Genomic DNA, 17,236 nt, shown 5'->3' with positions numbered 1-17,236 from the left:
GGAGCTAGGGAGGAGACATCTGTGAGCTTGGTGGTCCTGGGGGTCCACTCCTGCCCCTGGGTCCTCAGGTCCATAAATGAGATACTGTGCATGGACCACGGTGTGTATAGTAAGAAATGGCTGCTCCTTGTCCCTGGTTCCTGGGAGGCAGCCTCTAAATACAGCGCTTGTTAAACTCAGGGAGGGGGGCCCTGAGTTTATTAATGGGTGATTCGTGAAGGATGCTGGCCATGAAGAAAGCCCCATCCAGTGATGGGAAGATGGGAGCTTTGAGCTGAGCTCCCAGGACGGGGTGGGGGGCTGGAGACTGAGTCCAATCACAGAGCCAGTGGTCCCCACAACTGTCCTGAGTCATGCCACCCCAGGAGCCACCAAGGTTCAAGGGAGCCTCCCAGGCTGCCGGACCGTGGACGTGCCGGATGGAGAGGCGGCCTGAGGACACAGCAGCCCACCTCTGGGCCCCCCACCCCTGGTGCTGCTCTCCGATGACTGCTCCTGGTCTGTAGCCTTTACAACAAAACTGCAATCACGACGATGGCGCTTTCTTCAGTTCTGCGAGGGTTTCTACCAAGTCATTCAGCCTGAGGGAGTTTGGGGAACATCCCCCCCAAAACTTGTGGCCATCTGGTCAGAAATATAGGTGGCCTTCGGATAGCTGAGTTTGCAGCTGGTGTCTGAAATGAGGGATGGGTTTTTTTGGGGGGGAGGGGTTTGCGGGGTCCCTAACTTGCGCCAGTTGCCCTAACTCCACGTAGCCAGGGTCAGAATCAGATTGTTGGGCTTCCCTGGTGGTCCAGTGGCTAAGAACTCGCCTGCCAGTCCAGGGGACAAGGGTTCGGTCCCTGGTGTGTGAAGTTTCCACACACCCTGGGGCAACCAAAGCCGGGGCCCCACAGCTACTGTGCTGCAACTACTGCAGGCCTAGAGCCGGCGCTCTGCAGCAGAAGGCCACGGCGACGAGCAGCCTGTGCGAGGCAGCGAAGAGGAGCCCGCACCCCCAGCAACTAGAGAAAGCCCCCGCACAGCAAAGACGGCACAACCAAAAATAAATAAAATTAAACATTCTCCATAAAGAAAGATGTTAAAATAAAGCCACGAAAATTATTTTAAATCTCCCAGAAACCCATTACTCTAACACAAAAGGTTATTTTTATTTTCCAATCCATTTTCCAGATAGGTCTTACATTAGCTCATCCACGCATTCCACAATGTTTATAGCATTCAAAGAAGCCTACTATACACGCATCGGTAGTTTTTAGTTTATTAGTAGTAGATACGTCTTCATGCTTATCATCCAGTTTTCCTCTTTGTAGGTAATTGCCATTATTGCCTCCCCGCGGCGGGGAAAGAATGAGATGGAAGGTTTTGGGGGGAACCCCTGTGACCCCACGTGCTCGGGCCGACTGGAGGATCTGCCTCGGAACTCTCGAGCCTCGGAACCCATAAGTGCGGGCGTGCGGCGCCGGAGGGCAGGGCGGTGGGGAACGCTGTCCGCGGACGGACCCGGAAGCAGATGGCGGCGGACCCGGAAGCAGATGGCGGCGAACCCGGAAGCAGATGGCGCAGGCCTCCAGGAGCGGGAGGCGGGACGCAGGTGAGCGGCGGGGCGCTGGGCGGTTTGGGGCACGGGTCCAGCCCCGCGGATAGGCGCCGGTCCCAGGTCACCTCGGCAGTCTCGGCGCCTCCTCCCGGGCGGGCGGGTTCGGGGAACGTCCGGAGGGAGCGGGCGCTGTGGCCGGGGCCCGTCTGCACCGAGCGGGGTCTGCGTCGCGGATGGGGACTGAGGTGGCGTCGGGCGGGGTTACGGTCCAGGCTCCGCCCCCGGCCCGGCCCGGCCCAGCCTGGTCCGGTCCGGAGGGCGCCCAGGGTGTATGGGAGGGCGGGGGCGACGAAAGGCACTTATCTGAGCAGATTCGCTGGAATCCTGAGCGCTGCTTTCTCCCGGTGGCCTCGTCTGGCTTCGCTCTCGCTCGAGAAGGGGACGTGAGGAGTCAGCCCAGCGCGGGCTTGGTGGTCAGCGAGCCGGGGTCCCGAGAGCCTTGGCAAAGGTCTGACACTAGTCTCAGCTGTTCTGACCCTCAGTCTCAGTTCAGATCAGTTCAGTTCAATCGCTCAGTCGTGTCCGACTCTTTGCGACCCCATGGACTGCCTCACGCCAGCCCTCCCTGTCCATCACCAACTCCGGGAGTTTACTCAAACCCATCTCCATTGGGTCAGTGATGCCATCCAACCGTCTCATCCTCTGTCGTCTCCTTCTCCTCCTGCCTTCAATCTTTCCCAGCATCAGGATCTTTTCCAGTGAGTCAGTTCTTCATATCAGGTGGCCAAAGGATTGGAGTTTCAGCTTCAACATCAGTCTTTCCAATGAACACTCAGGACTGATCCCCTTTAGGATGGACTGGTTGGATCTCCTTGCAGTCCAAGGGACTCTCAAGACTCTTCTCCAACACCGCAGTTCAAAAGCATCAATTCTTCGGTGCTCAGCTTTCTTTATAGTCCAACTCTCACATCTATACATGACTACTGGAAAAACCATAGCCTTGACGAGACAGACCTTTGTTGGCAAAGTAACGTCTCTGCTTTTTAATGTGCTGTCTAGGTTAGTCATAACTTTCCTTCCAAGGAGTAAGCGTCTTTTAATTTCATGGCTGCAATCACCATCAGCAGTGATTTTGGAGCCCAGAAAAATAAAGTCAGCCAGTGTTGCCACTTTTTCCCCATCTATCTGCCATGAAGTGATGGGACCGGATGCCATGGTCTTAGTTTTCTGAATGTTGAGCTTTAAGCCAACTTTTTCACTCTCCTCTTTCACTTTCATCAAGAGGCTCTTTAGTTCTTCTTCGCTTTCTGCCATAAGGGTGGTGTCATCTGCATACCTGAGGTTATTGATATTTCTCCCGGCAATCTTGATTCCAGCTTGTGCTTCTTCCAGCCCAGCGTTTCTCATGATGTACTCTGCATATAAGTTAAATAAGCAGGGTGACAGTATACAGCCTTGATGTACTCCTTTTCCTATTTGGAACCAGTCTGTTGTTCCATGACCAGTTCTAACTGTTGTTTCCTGACCTGAATACAGATTTCTCAAGAGGCAGGTCAGGTGGTCTGGTATTCCCATCTCTTTCAGAATTTTCCACAGTTTATTGTGATCCACATAGTCAAAGGCTGTGGCATAGTCAATAAAGCAGAAGTAGATGTTTTTCTGGACCTCTCTTGCTTTTTCAGTGATCCAGTGGATGTTGGCAATTTGATCTCTGATTCCTCTGCCTTTTCTAAATCCAGCTTGAACATCTGGAAGCTCACGGTTCATGTATTGCTGAAGCCTGGCTTGGAGAATTTTGAGCATTACGTTACTAGCGTGGGAGATGAGTGCAACCTTAGTCTACTCGTAGTTTAAAGAGTTCCAACAAAGTCCTTGTAGTGAAAGTGAAAAGTGAAAGTCGCTCAGTCGTGTCCGACTCAGACCCCCTGGATTATACAGTCCATGGAATTCTCCAGGCCAGAATACTGGAGTGGGTAGCCTTTCCCTTCTCCAGGGGATCTTCCCCACCCAGGGATCGAAGTCAGGTCTCTAAAGTAGAATTGCTCATTAAAGATTCAAGGAAGTGGTGTTTACAGCTGTAGCCCCGCCTGCAAAGGAGAAGCTTAAAAAAGGCTTCTTTCCCTGACCGCATAGGTGTTTGATTCAGTCACCAAGGTGGGAGATCCTCGGAGCTGCATAGTTCCTTCTTTAGACCACAGCGTTCTAGTTAACTGGCTGGAGCCTGGCCTGCAGAGGTGAGGCAGGGCGGGAGGGCAGGGCGGTTGGAGCCTGTTGGGAAGAGCCAGGCGAGCTCTGCTGGCGTCTGGATCCCCTGGCTAGTGGGTCTCAGCCCGCTCGGGGGTCAGGAGGACATGGTGCCTGGCCTGGGCATGTGCCCTGAGTAAGGTGCTCAGGGCACCCTGATGCTCAGCCAAGGTGGAGATGCCGCTCTTGGCCCCGGGGGTAAAAGCTCCACTGGAGGGGGCCAGGCCCAAAGGCGCCCCCCAAGGCTTCCTAGCCCAAATTTGGGGCCGATATCAGCCTGGGGTCATGGGGCCGCCTCGCCTGGAGCCGGTCCGGTTGCTCTGGGCGGTTGTCTGTGAGAGGCCTTCAGGTTCCCCGAGTTTCTCACCTCAGGTGTGTTTGATTGTTCAGAGTGGCAGGTTGTGCCGGAAGCCTCACTGTTCTTTGTGTGTCTTTTGTCTCAGGAGTTGGCTGCATGCAGCAGCGTGATGCTGCCCCAGCGCAGCGTCTGAGCCGTTTCCCGAGCGTGGAGTGAGGCAGGGCTCTGGCAGCCCACGGCAAGATGAAGACCGTGCTCATGGTGGCCGAGAAGCCGTCCTTGGCCCAGTCCATCGCCAGGATCCTCTCTCGAGGTAAGAGGGCAGCTCCAGCGTCCTTGGCGGCTTTGGTCTGGGAGTGTGAGCCCTCCTGCCCCGCCAGTCAGGCCTGCCTTCTTCCGAAGCAGCCCCAGGCCCTTGGAATCGAGTCTGTTCGCGAACAGCGGGCATGGATGAAGCCCTCGGCCCCTGAATCACTTGGTCCCTGTGGGGTGCCATTACCTCCACATTCAGCGTGAGCCGGGTCTCCCCCAGGCGTGACTAGGAGCTCGCGGCGGGCAGGCTGCTGCGGGAGCAACGTGCGGGCAGAGTGGACCCCAGGGCACCAGGAATCGACAACAGCTGCCCTCGCCCCACCCTGGCCCCGGGTACTTGGGTGCTGGGGACGCAGAGATGGCAAGCGTCTGCCTTGACCCCCCCTTGGTCCAGCAGCTGAGGGAAGAGGAGACCCCAGAGCAGCAGGCTGAGAAGTTGTGGTCTGGAGGGGGGGGGCCTGGTCCCCAGAGGCCGAGAGAGACCAGCAGAAGGACTCTCCGTGGGGTGTCAGGAGGTCACCCTGGGGTCGACAGTGAGGGTGTGTCCGGGGCATTTCTGAGGAGGGTCTGAAAGAGACAGGAATCAAATTCAGGCGTGAATACAGAGATGCAAACAGCCATCGAGTGGTCTCTGAGCCCTGTGGGGCGGGCCCGGCCCCTGCCCGCCCGTGCCTCTCCCGCAGGCAGCATGTCCTCGCGCAAAGGGCTGAACGGGACGTGCTCGGTGCATGAGTACAGCGGCACCTTCGCGGGCCAGCCGGTCCGCTTCAAGATGACGTCCGTCTGCGGCCACGTGATGACGCTGGACTTCCTGGGTGAGCCCCGCCCCCGCCCACCCCGCATTCCACCCAGGAACCCTGCCCGGTGCTGCCCGCGCCCCCAGGAAGCCTGGGCGGGCTCGGGGCAGAGAGGTTTGTCCAGAACCGGTGAGTCTGAGGCCAGCAGGCTGTGGAGGGCTGCCCTGCAGTCCCCGCCCCAGCAGTGGCCCGCATGGAGGTGGTGGCGTGCGCCTGAGCAGGAGCCTGGCCCGTGCGGGTGTTCTGGAGCAGGCGGCTGCCTGCCGAGGGTGCCCGTTGTCTGCAGTCACTCGGCGGCCGGCATCGGAAGGCCAGCGCCAGTGACCCCATGGGCTGGATCCAGGGCCGCGGTTGCTGTGGGTCCGACCTGGACTCTGGGCCTCAGTGCTTGTCTGCTCCTCGTGTGTGAAGGGTCTGAGGACAGAGCCATCGCCTCCCAGGATCGTCCAGGCCCCCTGCACCCTGAGCCTCAAGTAGAGAAGTGGGGGGCAGTGCACGGGCCAAGGGGCCTGAGGACACCGAGCCCCCCGGATCTGCTGAATGCTTGTCAGGGCCGGCCGAGCGCTGGGTGGGGAGAGGGCGAAGACACCGGCTGGGGGAGGAGGCGGGCTGAGCAGCGTGCCTCTTGCCTTGGCAGTCAGCCCGCCAGGATCAGTGCCCCCGCCGCAGGCCCGCCCAGAGCTGGCCAGCTCCCGAGCAAGGGAGGCCCTGCTCGGAGCCTCCCCATCCTGGGGTCCCGGTCCCGTAGGTGTGACGTGTGATCCTGATGTCCCGGTGTGTGTTACAGGAAAGTACAACAAGTGGGACAAGGTGGACCCCGCTGAGCTGTTCAGCCAGGCCCCGACGGAGAAGAAGGAGGCCAACCCCAAGCTGAACATGGTGAAGTTCCTGCAGGTGCGTCTGGGCCTCCCCGGGGCCCATGCCTCCCCTTCATGGTCTGGGCACCCCCGTCACTCAGCCCTCAGGCCAGCGTCCTGCCCTTAAAATGGTTTGGTGGTGGCGGGTTCTAAAACAAATGTAAACACGGGGACTTCCCTGGGAGTCCAGTGGCTAAGAATCTGCCTGCCAGCGCAGGGGACGCGGGTTCAATCCCTGGTCCGGGAAGACTCCATGTGCTGCGGGGGAACTAAGCCCGTGCACCCCGAGGGCTGAGCCTGCGCTCCAGAGCCGGGCTTCCTGCCGCACCGCGACGAGACAGCGGCCCCCCTCGCCGCAACGAGAGGGCCACGCACAGCAGTGAGATCCCCATGCAGCCAGAAGTAAAACTAAAAAAGTAAAACTTCCAGAAATAAAGAACAATAAAAATAATGCAAACCCATGATAAAAGTTAGAAAATACAAGTAAGGAGGAAGAAAAAAATGTATCTGTAACCTCACCATCTAAGATGACTGTGATCTCACCACCTAAGACGACTGTAACCTAACCATCTAAGACGACTGCTGTTAATGTTTAGTCATTTCATTTCAGTCTTTTTTTTTTTTTGGATGCAGTTTTGGGGATTAAGGTCTCATGGCATTTATTATGTTTTTTGGTCTAAAAACTAGCAGTTCTAAATGACATTCTTTGCTGAGAGGCTGAGCCAGGCAGTGACTCTGCCTGGTGACTCCTGCCCTGGGCTCCAGGTCTCCTGAGGGGGCTCGGGGCTGGGTCTGTGTGCCGGGCGGGGGTGGGGTGGGGCTGGGCAGTGCCCGCTGCCTGTCTGTGTGCAGGTGGAAGGCAGGGGCTGCGACTGCATCGTGCTGTGGCTGGACTGCGACAAGGAGGGTGAGAACATCTGCTTCGAGGTGAGGGGCTGGGGGTCCGCGCGGCCGTCCATCCTTCACCCCACGGGCTACCGCCCTGGGGGCCAGGGCCCCGAGGAGCTGGGGGTCAGCGCAGCAGGCCAGCCTGCACCCCGCGGGCTGCTGCACGGGGGGCCAGGGCCCCGAGGGGCTGGGGGTCCGCGCGGCCGTCCATCCTTCACCCCACGGGCTACCGCCCTGGGGGCCAGGGCCCCGAGGAGCTGGGGGTCAGCGCAGCAGGCCAGCCTGCACCCCGCGGGCTGCTGCACGGGGGGCCAGGGCCCCGAGGGGCTGGGGGTCCGCGCGGCCGTCCATCCTGCACCCCGCGGGCTGCTGCACAGGGGGCCAGGGCCCCAGCTCCGGTGCCTTTCTCCGGCGTTCTGGAGATCCGTGGAGGGTGATGGTGCAGGGGCTGTGCCCGGGGCGGGAGCATCCCGTTGCCTGGTGGGCAGCTTGTGGAGAAGTGGTGGGGCAGGATTTCCCCGGCGGAGGGCTGCCCGGAGGAGAGCGTGGCTTCTGAGCATCGGGCCCTCCCAGCCCCGCGCCAGGACCTCAGCCCTGCGGCCGGGCGCCCTGTCACCCCTCTCTCACCCCTGCCAGCTCTGTGCTTCACCACGATGCCCGCCCCGCCTCTGCCAGCCCCAGGGCGGGTGCCACTCCCAGGCCTGCCTCCACAGGAGCCCCTCGGGCTGTGACACCCCGCTCTTGCCTGGGGCCCTCTCCCGGCCCCGCCCCTACCCCTGCGCCTCTTCAGGGCTTTCGGTGTGGGGTGGACATCGTCGTCCCCGTAAGGAAGCCGCGTGGCCAGGCTCGGCGCCCACCCCTCACTGTGCTGCCTGCATGACTCTTAGTGAGTCTGGGCTCCGGGACCCCCAGGCCCGCCGTGCTGTGGTCCGGAGCCCCCACTCCTACTCGCCTGCTACCTTTCCCTCTTTTCTCGTCTCTGTCTTCCCTCCTGTTGCTGGAGGGTCTCCCAAATGCCACACCCCTCCCCACACCCTCCTTGAGAAGGTGGACTTAGCGGCTGGGATCTCTTGTGTCCCTGGCAGTAGCACCTCCTGGTTGAGGGTGGAAGCTGCCGTAGGGAAAGAAGGGTGTGAGCATGGAGGGGAAGGAAGCGTGGTGGCCGGAGGCCCGTGGAGACCAAGGCTGCGGGCAGGAGTGGGGGGCCGGGCGCCTGTGTGAGCCGTGGGCATCACTGCCGGGCCCCCCAGGTGCTGGACGCGGTGCTGCCTGTCATGAATCAGGCCCACGGCGGCGAGAAGACGGTGTTCCGGGCCCGCTTCAGCTCCATCACGGACACGGACATCTGCGCTGCCATGGCCCGCCTGGGCGAGCCTGACCACAACGAGGCACTCTCGGTGGACGCGCGGCAGGAGCTGGACCTCCGCATCGGCTGTGCCTTCACGAGGTGCCCCCTGCCCCCCAGACCCGACCAGAGACAGGAGACCGTCCGCCTTCTCAGTCCCTGAGACAGCTGTCTCGCTGACGCAGACCATGAGGCCCCCGCGGCAGTGAGGGCGGGCGGGGTACTCAGAGCTGCTGCCCTTTCCGCCCGTCTGCCGAGCAGGGCGCAGTGTGTGGCTTCCGTCTGTCCACCCGCCCCAGCACCTGGGGCCGCTGTGCGAGTGGGTGCCTGACCAGAGCGTCCTCCTCTCCCCGATCCCCTTCACAGGTTCCAGACGAAATACTTCCAGGGGAAATACGGCAACCTGGACAGCTCGCTCATCTCCTTCGGGCCGTGCCAGACCCCCACGCTGGGGTTCTGTGTGGAGAGGCATGACAAAATCCAGTCCTTCAAGCCGGAGACATACTGGGTGCTGCAGGCCAAGGTCCGTGGCCTTCCCCGTTCCTCCGGGCCTCGCTGGGCTTGGGGGTGGCGTCAGCGCCTCCACCGTCATCGTGGTCCCCCGGCCCAGGGCACAGATGTGGACCGCTGTCCCACCGTGGGTGCAGGAAAGGGCCGGCCAGCACAGGGTCAGGTCCACGGCTGGGGCGGTCAGGTCCTAGGACTGGACTGAGGGCCATGGGCCAGTGGCCTTCCAGCTTCTCAAAAGTCTTGGAACACGTTCTCCAATAAGATGGAAGCTTCCCGTAAGACTCCGAGTATAACATGGAGCCGCTGCCGTCCACATGGGGCTGGGTTCCCCGGGTGGGCCAGGCCTAGGGCCTGCAGGGGGGATGAGAGGTGGGGCTGGGACACCCCTGAGGACACCTCAGCCTTGGCGCTGGGCTCCTGTCTTGAAACTGTCTCCCTCATCTCAGTGGGAGGCCCCTGTCAGAGCAGCCTGTGCTCGGGGCAGCCACGGCCCTGAACAGGTCTGGCCGTGAGCCCTTCGAGCCAGGCCTGAGCAAGGACCAGCTCTACCTGCCTGGACTGTCCCCGCGGGCGGTGGCTCATCTGGATGCTGTCTCTCCCCAGCTCTCCTCCTGTCCCCCTCCTGCAGGTGGACGTCGATAAAGACCGGTCCCTCCTCCTGGACTGGGACCGCGTGCGCGTATTCGACCGGGAGATCGCACAGATGTTCCTGAACATGACCAGGCTCGAGAAAGAGGCCCAGGTGGGCTGCCCCGGGGCCGCGGAGGCCTCTGCTGAGCAGGGCGCAGGTCTCCCTCTGTCTTCCTGGAACACAGACACCTTTTAGAAAAAAGAGGAGTTACTTCCACACACGCCCCCTCCACGATCCCCCCCCGCCCCCCCAGGCCGTGGCCACCACACAGCTGCCTGCTCTGACTGGGGCACGCGCCCTGTGGCATCCCCTTGCTTGGGGGATTCCACCCCGATGTCCGTCCTCGGTGGCACGTCCAGCCAGAGGGCCCTGTGCCCGCAGAGAGAACCCCGGGCCCACAGTCAGCGCGGCGGCTCCAGGCCGTCAGCTCTCCTGGCCTCGCATGCCAGTTTCTCACTCAGGGCCTCGGGAATTGGAAGCACGGCCGCGTGGCTGGCTGCGCGGGACTGGCGGGTCCGTGGCTGTGGCGGCTTGTGCCCTGCGGTCGTGCCTTCTTGGGTCCGTCTTGCTCAGTGCAATCGATTCAGGCGCTGGAGCTGCTTCCAAAGCTGCCCCACGCTTCTGCCCGTGACGGCCACCTTGTCTGGGCCTCCCTGTCGTGATCCCAGCCTCCACTGCTGCGTCTTGTCCAGAGCTCAGGGTGTGGCCCTGGCTGGGTTCACATGAGGTTGGCAGGGGTGGGCATGGCGGTTGAGAAGCCTGGATTGCTTCTGCTGTAGACAGGACGGTCATCTCTTCAACGGCCGTTCAGCCCAGAGGCTGAGCTGGTTGCTAGCCTCGCTTCTCCGCGGGTGGGAGCTGCTCACTGAGCTCCTCATGGTGGCCTGGTTAGAAGTCAAGGGGTTTCACAGAGAGAGTCCCGCCTTCCCGCTTTTCCTGACATATCAGAAGGTGCAGCAACACTTGCGGCCCGGTGAGTGGCAAGCGGCTGCCCCTGCGATGGGCCCTCCCAGGAGCCCCGCCTTCCCCGCGGATGGAGATGCTGGCTCCCATCGGGTCCCCAACGAGCAGCCCCTTCTCCTGACTCCTCCAGGGTTTCTCTCCCGAAAGTCTCGAGAATTGTCTTTCCTTTCTTGGGCCTGAACAAATGTTCATTTGAGTTGTGAGGCCACTGTAAAGAGAGCTAGAGAATCCCAGAGGACGGACTAGTCAGACCCTCGGCAGCTCCTCCCGCGCCTGCCCCCGGCACCTGCCCGCCCCGCCCTGATTCCGCTCCCTCCCCAGGTGGAGGCCACGAGCAGGAAGGAGAAGGCCAAGCAGCGGCCCCTGGCCCTGAACACCGTGGAGATGCTGCGTGTGGCCAGCTCTGCCCTGGGTAAGTGCGGGTGTTGTTTCTCTCCGGGTCTCGTGAATTGGAAGCACAGGCTGCCTGGCTGATAGGAAGGGGTGGTTGCCACCAGGCAAGGGGCCGGCCGTGTCTCGAGGGCCGTGCCGGTCGACCGCGCCCGCCTTGCTGGGGGAACTCGGCCTTGAGTTGGGCCTGTGGACATGGGCACTGGCCTCCCAGGAGCCTGAGCGCCTAGCCTGGGGCACCCAGTGTCTGGGCACTGAGCCTGCGTCTCTGGCAGGAATGGGCCCACAGCATGCCATGCAGATTGCCGAGCGGCTCTATACGCAGGGCTACATCAGCTACCCGCGCACCGAGACCACCCACTACCCCGAGAGCTTCGACCTGAAGGGGCCTCTGCGGCAGCAGGCCAACCACCCCTACTGGGCTGACACGGTGAGCCGGCCCGCGCCCTAGGCCAAGACGGGCGGCCGCGCGCCCTGCGAGGGCTGGGGCCGTGCCTGGCTCACACCCCACTCCATCCCGGCTCCCCCCGCAGGTGAAGCGGCTCTTAGCGGAAGGTATCAACCGCCCACGGAAGGGCCACGACGCTGGCGACCATCCCCCCATCACCCCCATGAAGTCTGCCACGGAGGCCGAGTTAGGTATGGGGCTCCCCCAGATGGTCACACCCTCTGGTGCGCACACATGTATGCACGCACGCGTGCTTCGAGCTTCACAGGAGGGCAGGGCGAGGCACGCTGCTGACCCCATCTCTGGAGGGGTCAGGCCCCATGGCGGTGTGGGGCCATCTGAAAGCTGTGCTCCATCGCCGGGGCCGGGACAGGAGTGACGTGGTGGCGGGTGTGTGACACGGGGGCAGGCGCTGCCTCGGGAGGCCCTGGGGCAGAAGGCCAGGCGGGGCAGGGTGAAGCTAGACTGTGGGGAGCCTTTGCCTCCCACGCGAGGTGCTGCCTGGTGCCCGAGCCTGGCGCTGAGCGGCGGCGCCTGTGGCAGGGGGCGAGGCCTGGCGTCTCTACGAGTACATCACCAGGCACTTCATCGCCACCGTCAGCCATGACTGCAAGTACCTGCACAGCAGCGTCTCCTTCCGCCTCGGGCCCGAGCGCTTCACCTGCACCGGCAAGACCGTCCTCTCCCCAGGTAGGGGCCGCGGCGGGCGGCTCCCCTCCACCGACACGGGCGCACATCCTGAGGGCCGGCGCCCTGTCTCTGCAGGCTTCACGGAGATCATGCCCTGGCAGAGTGTGCCCCTGGAGGAGAGCCTGCCCACCTGCCAGAAGGGCGACACCCTGGCCGTGGCCGAGGTCAAGCTGCTGGAGAAGCAGACGAGCCCGCCGGACTACCTGACGGAGGCTGAGCTCATCACGCTCATGGAGAAGCACGGCATCGGTGGGTCCCGCCCGGGCGCGCTGTGGCCGGCAGAGTGGGGCAGGGCAGCTGGGGGCCCTGGCTGAGGCCTCCGCCTCCGGACCTGGCCTTGATGCCAGAGATGTATCCTTGGCACTAGCTCCACCTCCCGGGCTGAGCGTTGGCCAAGGGGGCCCCTGACTCACTCTCAGGGAGAACAAAGTTCAGGTCAAGTCCATGGACGACAGGAAGGCCCAGGCCCCACAGCACTGTTCCCTGGGGCTGGAAGCTACACGTGGGGGTGGCGTCCTCAGGAGCTCGTGTGGCCGCTGCTCCGCGGGTGCGGGGTCTCGCCCAGACCCCAGGCCCAGGGCTGTGACCCAAGTCTTCACACCCCTGGAGCCAGCCCCGTGCCCCACTAGGGGACCAGGCCCCTAAAGGCTGACAGGCTGTGAACGGCTGTGGGACGTCCAGCAACTGGACATGTCCCTGGGGCCGATCAGGAGGGGCCCCGGGGCCAGGCAGCCGGCGGGTCTGCCAGGTGCTGGGGGACCACTTGGCAGTGGAGTTCTGTGTGCGTGGGTCTGGGCCCTGGTTCTGGAACGGTGCGGGTGCCGCGGGGGCGAGGTGGGGAGAGGCTCAGGAGGTCACATTCCCCAGACGCGAGGGGCAAGCGGCTGAGCTCCCTCATCTCTGAGCCACCCGGAGCCTCTGCGGGACAGTCTGGGGCGCCAGGGGGCGGGGCTGAGAAGCCGGCTTCGCAGGGTGGGCGGAGGGAGAGCCGAGTCCGTGCTGTGCCCAGGGACGGATGCCAGCATCCCTGTACACATCAACAACATCTGCCAGCGCAACTATGTGGTTGTGGAGAGCGGGCGCCGGCTTAAGCCCACCAACCTCGGCATCGTGCTGGTACACGGCTACTACAAGATCGGTGAGCCCCCGGCCCTGTCCCCACTGCAGGGCATGCCCCAGCCACGCCTCCCATCCTGGGGCCATGCCCCAGCCATGCCTCCCATCCCAGGGCCCGCCCCGGCCGGGCTGATGGCCTTCTGAAGTGTTGGGGTCTGAGAGGGGCGGCCTGGATTCCTGCAGACTGGCTCCTGGCCAGCCCTGGGGTCCTTGCTTCTGGGCCCTGTATCTGCCCTGAGGGGTCCCCAAGGGCCGTGGGAGATGGCACAGAGCTCAGCCGGGCAGCCCGTCCGGTGACACCGTCCTGTGACAGGATGCCCTGGTCCCCCACGCAGGGCTCCTGGGGAGATCACAGGCGGGAGCCCTATCCCTGCACGCAGTGCGAGGGCTCACAGTGCCCCCGCCTGCCCGCAGATGCCGAGCTGGTGTTGCCCACCATCCGCAGTGCCGTGGAGAAGCAGCTGAACCTAATCGCTCAGGGCAGAGCTGACTTCCGCCAGGTGCTGGCCCACACCCTGGACGTCTTCAAGAGGAAGTTCCACTACTTCGTGGACTCTATCGCGGGTGAGTGTGCCCCTTCCCTGCCCCTCAGCCGGGGACCCGACTCAGGTCCGTCATCCCCCTCTTGGAGTCCTGCTCCCAGGCCCTGGCTCCAGGGGGTTGTCGGGACCCCAAGGTGAGCGTGGTGATAGCGCCTCGGTGCGCACGGCTCGTCTCACAAACGGGGCTGCCCTGGCCGCGCCATCACCCACCATCAGGGTCACTCTTGGCCACGTGCGGTGGTCCCTGCAGCCAACCCAGTACGCCAGCCGTGGGGAGGTGGCGGCCAGGGCTGGGCTGTGACTCCCGCCCTGCTGGGTTTCAGGCATGGATGAACTGATGGAGGTGTCCTTCTCGCCCCTGGCCGCCACGGGCAAGCCCCTCTCCCGCTGCGGGAAGTGCCACCGGTTCATGAAGTACATCCAGGTAGGAGGGCGCGTGTGCATGCAGTCTCGCCTCCCGGCAGCCTTGCTCTGGCGGCCTTCACGTGGAGTGACTGCGAGGCCCAGGCAGTTTTGCCAGCAGACGCCCAGCGCTGCCCTCAGACCCAGAAGCGTCCTCTCCCCATGTGAGGCCCCTGAACCACGTGCCGTCCACGCGCTCCTGACCCCGCGTTCTTTGCTGTCACGAGAACTAATGCACACGTGGGATTTTAGCAGCACCTTTGTGCGCCTGTGAAGCAGCGAGCACCCTGAGACTGGGTGACCAGAGACCCTGGCCTGAGAGGTCCTGGCCACGCTCTACACTGCCCTCCACCTGCGTGTGTGATGTGTTGTGCCCCCTGCTCTGTGTCCCGGGGAGACTGAGGGTGGGTGGGCGGGCCTGGAGGCCCTGGCAACCCTGTGACCCCCGCCCCCTGACCCTGCCCAGGCCAAGCCTAGTCGCCTGCACTGTTCCCACTGCGACGAGACCTACACGCTGCCCCAGAACGGCACCATCAAGCTCTACAAGGAGCTGCGGTGCCCGCTGGACGACTTTGAGCTGGTCCTGTGGTCGTCGGGCTCGAGGGGCAAGAGCTACCCGCTGTGCCCCTACTGCTCCAACCACCCGCCCTTCCGGGACATGAAGAAGGGTGAGCCCCACCTGCCTGCACCACCCTGGACTCCAGGCCGGGGACACGGGGAGAGGGTGCTGGGAGGGCCACCCACCCTTCTCAGGGAGACCCGTCCCTGCCCGCCAGCAGCTTCCAGGGCAGCCAGTGGCCCCACGTGGGCCCCAGGGAGCAGGGTAAGGAGGGGTGGGCCCGAGCGGAGGGCGCCCGGACGCCCTTCCGGAAAGCTCAGGGGGGCGGGGCGACGTGAGAGTCGCGGAGGTCCTAGAGGAGCAGAGCGCAGGGCCTGCGTGCGCCGGGCGAGAGGAGGGGCCCCGCCGGGGTGGGGTCGGTGCGTGCGCCTCACGCGGCCCTCCCCACAGGCGCGGGCTGCAACGAGTGCACGCACCCCGGCTGCCCGCACTCGCTCAGCGTGCTGGGCGTCGGCCAGTGCGTGGGGTGCGAGAGTGGCGTGCTGGTGCTCGACCCCACCTCCGGCCCCAAGTGGCGCGTGGCCTGCAACAGGTGCAACGTGGTGGCCCACTGCTTCGAGAACGCCCACCGCGTGCGCGTGTCTGCCGAGACGTGCGCCGCCTGCGAGGCCGCCCTGCTGGACGTGGACTTCAACAAGGCCAAGTCCCCGCTGCCGGGCGACAGCACGCAGCACACGGGCTGCGTCTTCTGCGACCCAGTCTTCCAGGAGCTGGTGGAGCTGAAGCACGCGGCCTCCTGCCACCCCATGCACCGCGGGCCCGGGCGGAGGCAGGGCCGGGGCCGGGGCCGGGGCCGGAGGCCAGCGGGGAAGCCGGGCCCCAGGCGGCCCAAGGACAAGATGTCAGCCTTGGCCGCCTACTTCGTGTGACGGCCGGCCGGGCCCCGTGTCGCGGCCTCCAGGCCAGGGGATCATTAAATGCGGTGTCTTCTGCAGAGCCGGCGGCCCCCCAGCCTTGCCTGCGGTTGGAGGGCTGTGCCCGTCCCCGTTGCCCTTGGCCCGTCCCCACGCCTCTTGCTCGTTCTGCCCATGCCCCTCGAGTGCCTGCCCTGCCCGAGTCCTGCACGGAGGCCACCACACAGACCCGAGAGGAGACCCAGTCCAGGGTGCCCGCCACGCTCCAGCGCGTGTGAGACATGGCATGGTGACCGTGTGCATGTGTCAGGGTGCTCGGGCGCCACAGGGAGGCAAGAAGCCCCTGCCGCCCGCCCCTAGCTGTCCTAGGCCGGGGGGACTCCTCCCTGGATGTTGGCCCTCCACCCGCTACCCGGGGCCAGACCCCACTCCTCACTTGGGGGATCTGTGGGGGGGCTGCATGTGCCCCGGCACCCTCAGGCCTGTTCCCCTTCCAGTTCTCAAACAGCTGTCCCCTCAGACAGAGGCGGGCGGCAGCAGACGGCAGGGTCGGGGGGAGCCACTCCACCTGAGGGCACAGGGTACCTGCTTGCTTCCTGTGCCCACTCCACCTCAGGGCGTCCACCTCGGGTCCCCTGCCAGGCCTCCGCCTGAGGGGTCCCATGAAACGCCTCCCCAAGCTTGTGCGCGGGGCAGGTCGGAACTGCTGCCCAGACATAGACCGCTGCCTGGGTCGTACATTCACCCAAGAGGCTGGAACTTGGGCTGGGTGGGCTGGGCAACAACGTGGGAGGCTCCTTTCCCAAGGGTAGAGCCGGGGCTGGAGCTGACCCGGGCCACAGGGCCGGTCAGCTCCTGGGCGTGGGATTGGCCCGGCGGCCGCTTGGCCAGGCGGCATGCCTCGCTTCCCCGCCGCCTCCGGGTGCTGGCCTCTGGGGCATCAGTGCTGAGGGGCCTTGTGTGGGCCTGCCCAGGAGGCCTGTGGGATGTCAGCTGTCCCAGGACCCCCTCACCCACACAGCAGTCCTCAAACTTCAGTTCACACCGGTTCTGGGTGCGCTTTGAGAAACACTGGAGCAGGGTCTCACAACAGCCCTGGAGGGTAGGTTGGCAGCTATTGCCCCCCTTTTCTCTGATACGGAAACGGGATACGGGGCAGCTAGGAACACGTTGAAGGTCACCGGTCATAAGAAGCACAACTACAGGCCTTGCTGGGGTCACCATGCTGACTTGCGGGTGGGGTTGGGTTACAGAATCTAGGAATGCCTGAGGAGAAGGGATCCCACCCTGCCTTCTCTGCCCAGATGCCCCCTGCCTTCTAGATCCACCCCCTACCCAGTCTCTGTCCTTCCAAATCAGCCGACTGTTAGTTCTCCAGACTCCTGTTAGTGAATCTTAGTTCCTGAGCCAGACACAGGCCGTGTGCCCACCTGGAGGTCAGTGGGGCTTTTGAGGGCTCTTCCAAAAAAGTTTATATTATGCTTTACAACTGCATTAATATAAAGACAAACATATTATATATTAAAACACTTTCTTTGATCTAAATGTTCGTTTATCTCTTTGGTGTTAAAACACTTTCCAGAAATTACCTGGCGGTCTGGTGGTTAGGACTCCCCGCTTCTGCGGCCGGGGATATGGTGGATCCCTGGTTGCGGAAGTAGTATCCCACAAGCCACGTACCGTAGCCCCGTTTTTCCCTTGGCCTCTAGGGTGGCAGAGAAGTAGCCTCCCAGAGATGTCCGGGTGCTGGGCCCTGGAACTGTGCTGCTCTTAGATGACGCGGTGAAGGG

General features: G+C 63.3%; 1 protein-coding gene across 5 annotated transcripts; it reads left to right on the top strand.

The window, feature by feature from the left end:
• The first annotated feature begins 1,549 nt into the window (after positions 1 to 1,549).
• On the top strand, positions 1,550 to 16,991 carry TOP3B (DNA topoisomerase III beta). 5 transcript variants are annotated; one of them, XM_081542093.1, is made up of 20 exons: positions 1,550 to 1,594; positions 1,912 to 2,048; positions 3,674 to 3,774; positions 4,228 to 4,395; positions 5,078 to 5,209; positions 5,979 to 6,085; positions 6,901 to 6,975; positions 8,187 to 8,383; positions 8,648 to 8,804; positions 9,420 to 9,533; positions 10,707 to 10,797; positions 11,051 to 11,205; positions 11,309 to 11,414; positions 11,767 to 11,913; positions 11,989 to 12,162; positions 12,923 to 13,051; positions 13,444 to 13,593; positions 13,895 to 13,995; positions 14,440 to 14,641; positions 14,983 to 16,991. In XM_081542093.1, the coding sequence occupies exons 4-20, from the start codon at positions 4,326 to 4,328 to the stop codon at positions 15,459 to 15,461; spliced, it is 2,586 nt and encodes an 861-aa protein (XP_081398219.1). In that variant the 5' UTR covers positions 1,550 to 1,594; positions 1,912 to 2,048; positions 3,674 to 3,774; positions 4,228 to 4,325; the 3' UTR covers positions 15,462 to 16,991. The 5 variants fall into 5 exon arrangements, with proteins under 5 accessions (XP_081398219.1, XP_081398220.1, XP_081398221.1 ...); XM_081542094.1 differs by lacking the exon at positions 1,912 to 2,048; XM_081542095.1 differs by lacking the exon at positions 3,674 to 3,774.
• Positions 16,992 to 17,236: the final 245 nt, after the last annotated feature.

This window comes from Giraffa tippelskirchi, chromosome 11, assembly GCF_054371585.1.
Source record: "Giraffa tippelskirchi isolate mGirTip1 chromosome 11, T2T-mGirTip1v1.2.pri, whole genome shotgun sequence".
Lineage (NCBI taxonomy): Eukaryota > Metazoa > Chordata > Mammalia > Artiodactyla > Giraffidae > Giraffa > Giraffa tippelskirchi.
Note: the sequence above shows the minus strand (reverse complement) of the source record. Positions and strands in the feature narration are given on the sequence as shown.

What these genes read in the sequence shown, in the direction of transcription:
- TOP3B (XM_081542092.1), top strand. Translation starts at nt 4,326, where the DNA reads ATGAAGACCGTGCTCATGGTGGCCGAGAAGCCGTCCTTGGCCCAGTCC. An exon ending in ACATGGTGAAGTTCCTGCAG is followed by an intron (nt 6,086 to 6,900) that starts GTGCGTCTGGGC and finishes GTCTGTGTGCAG; the next exon opens with GTGGAAGGCAGGGGCTGCGA. An exon ending in ACTGGGTGCTGCAGGCCAAG is followed by an intron (nt 8,805 to 9,419) that starts GTCCGTGGCCTT and finishes CCCCTCCTGCAG; the next exon opens with GTGGACGTCGATAAAGACCG.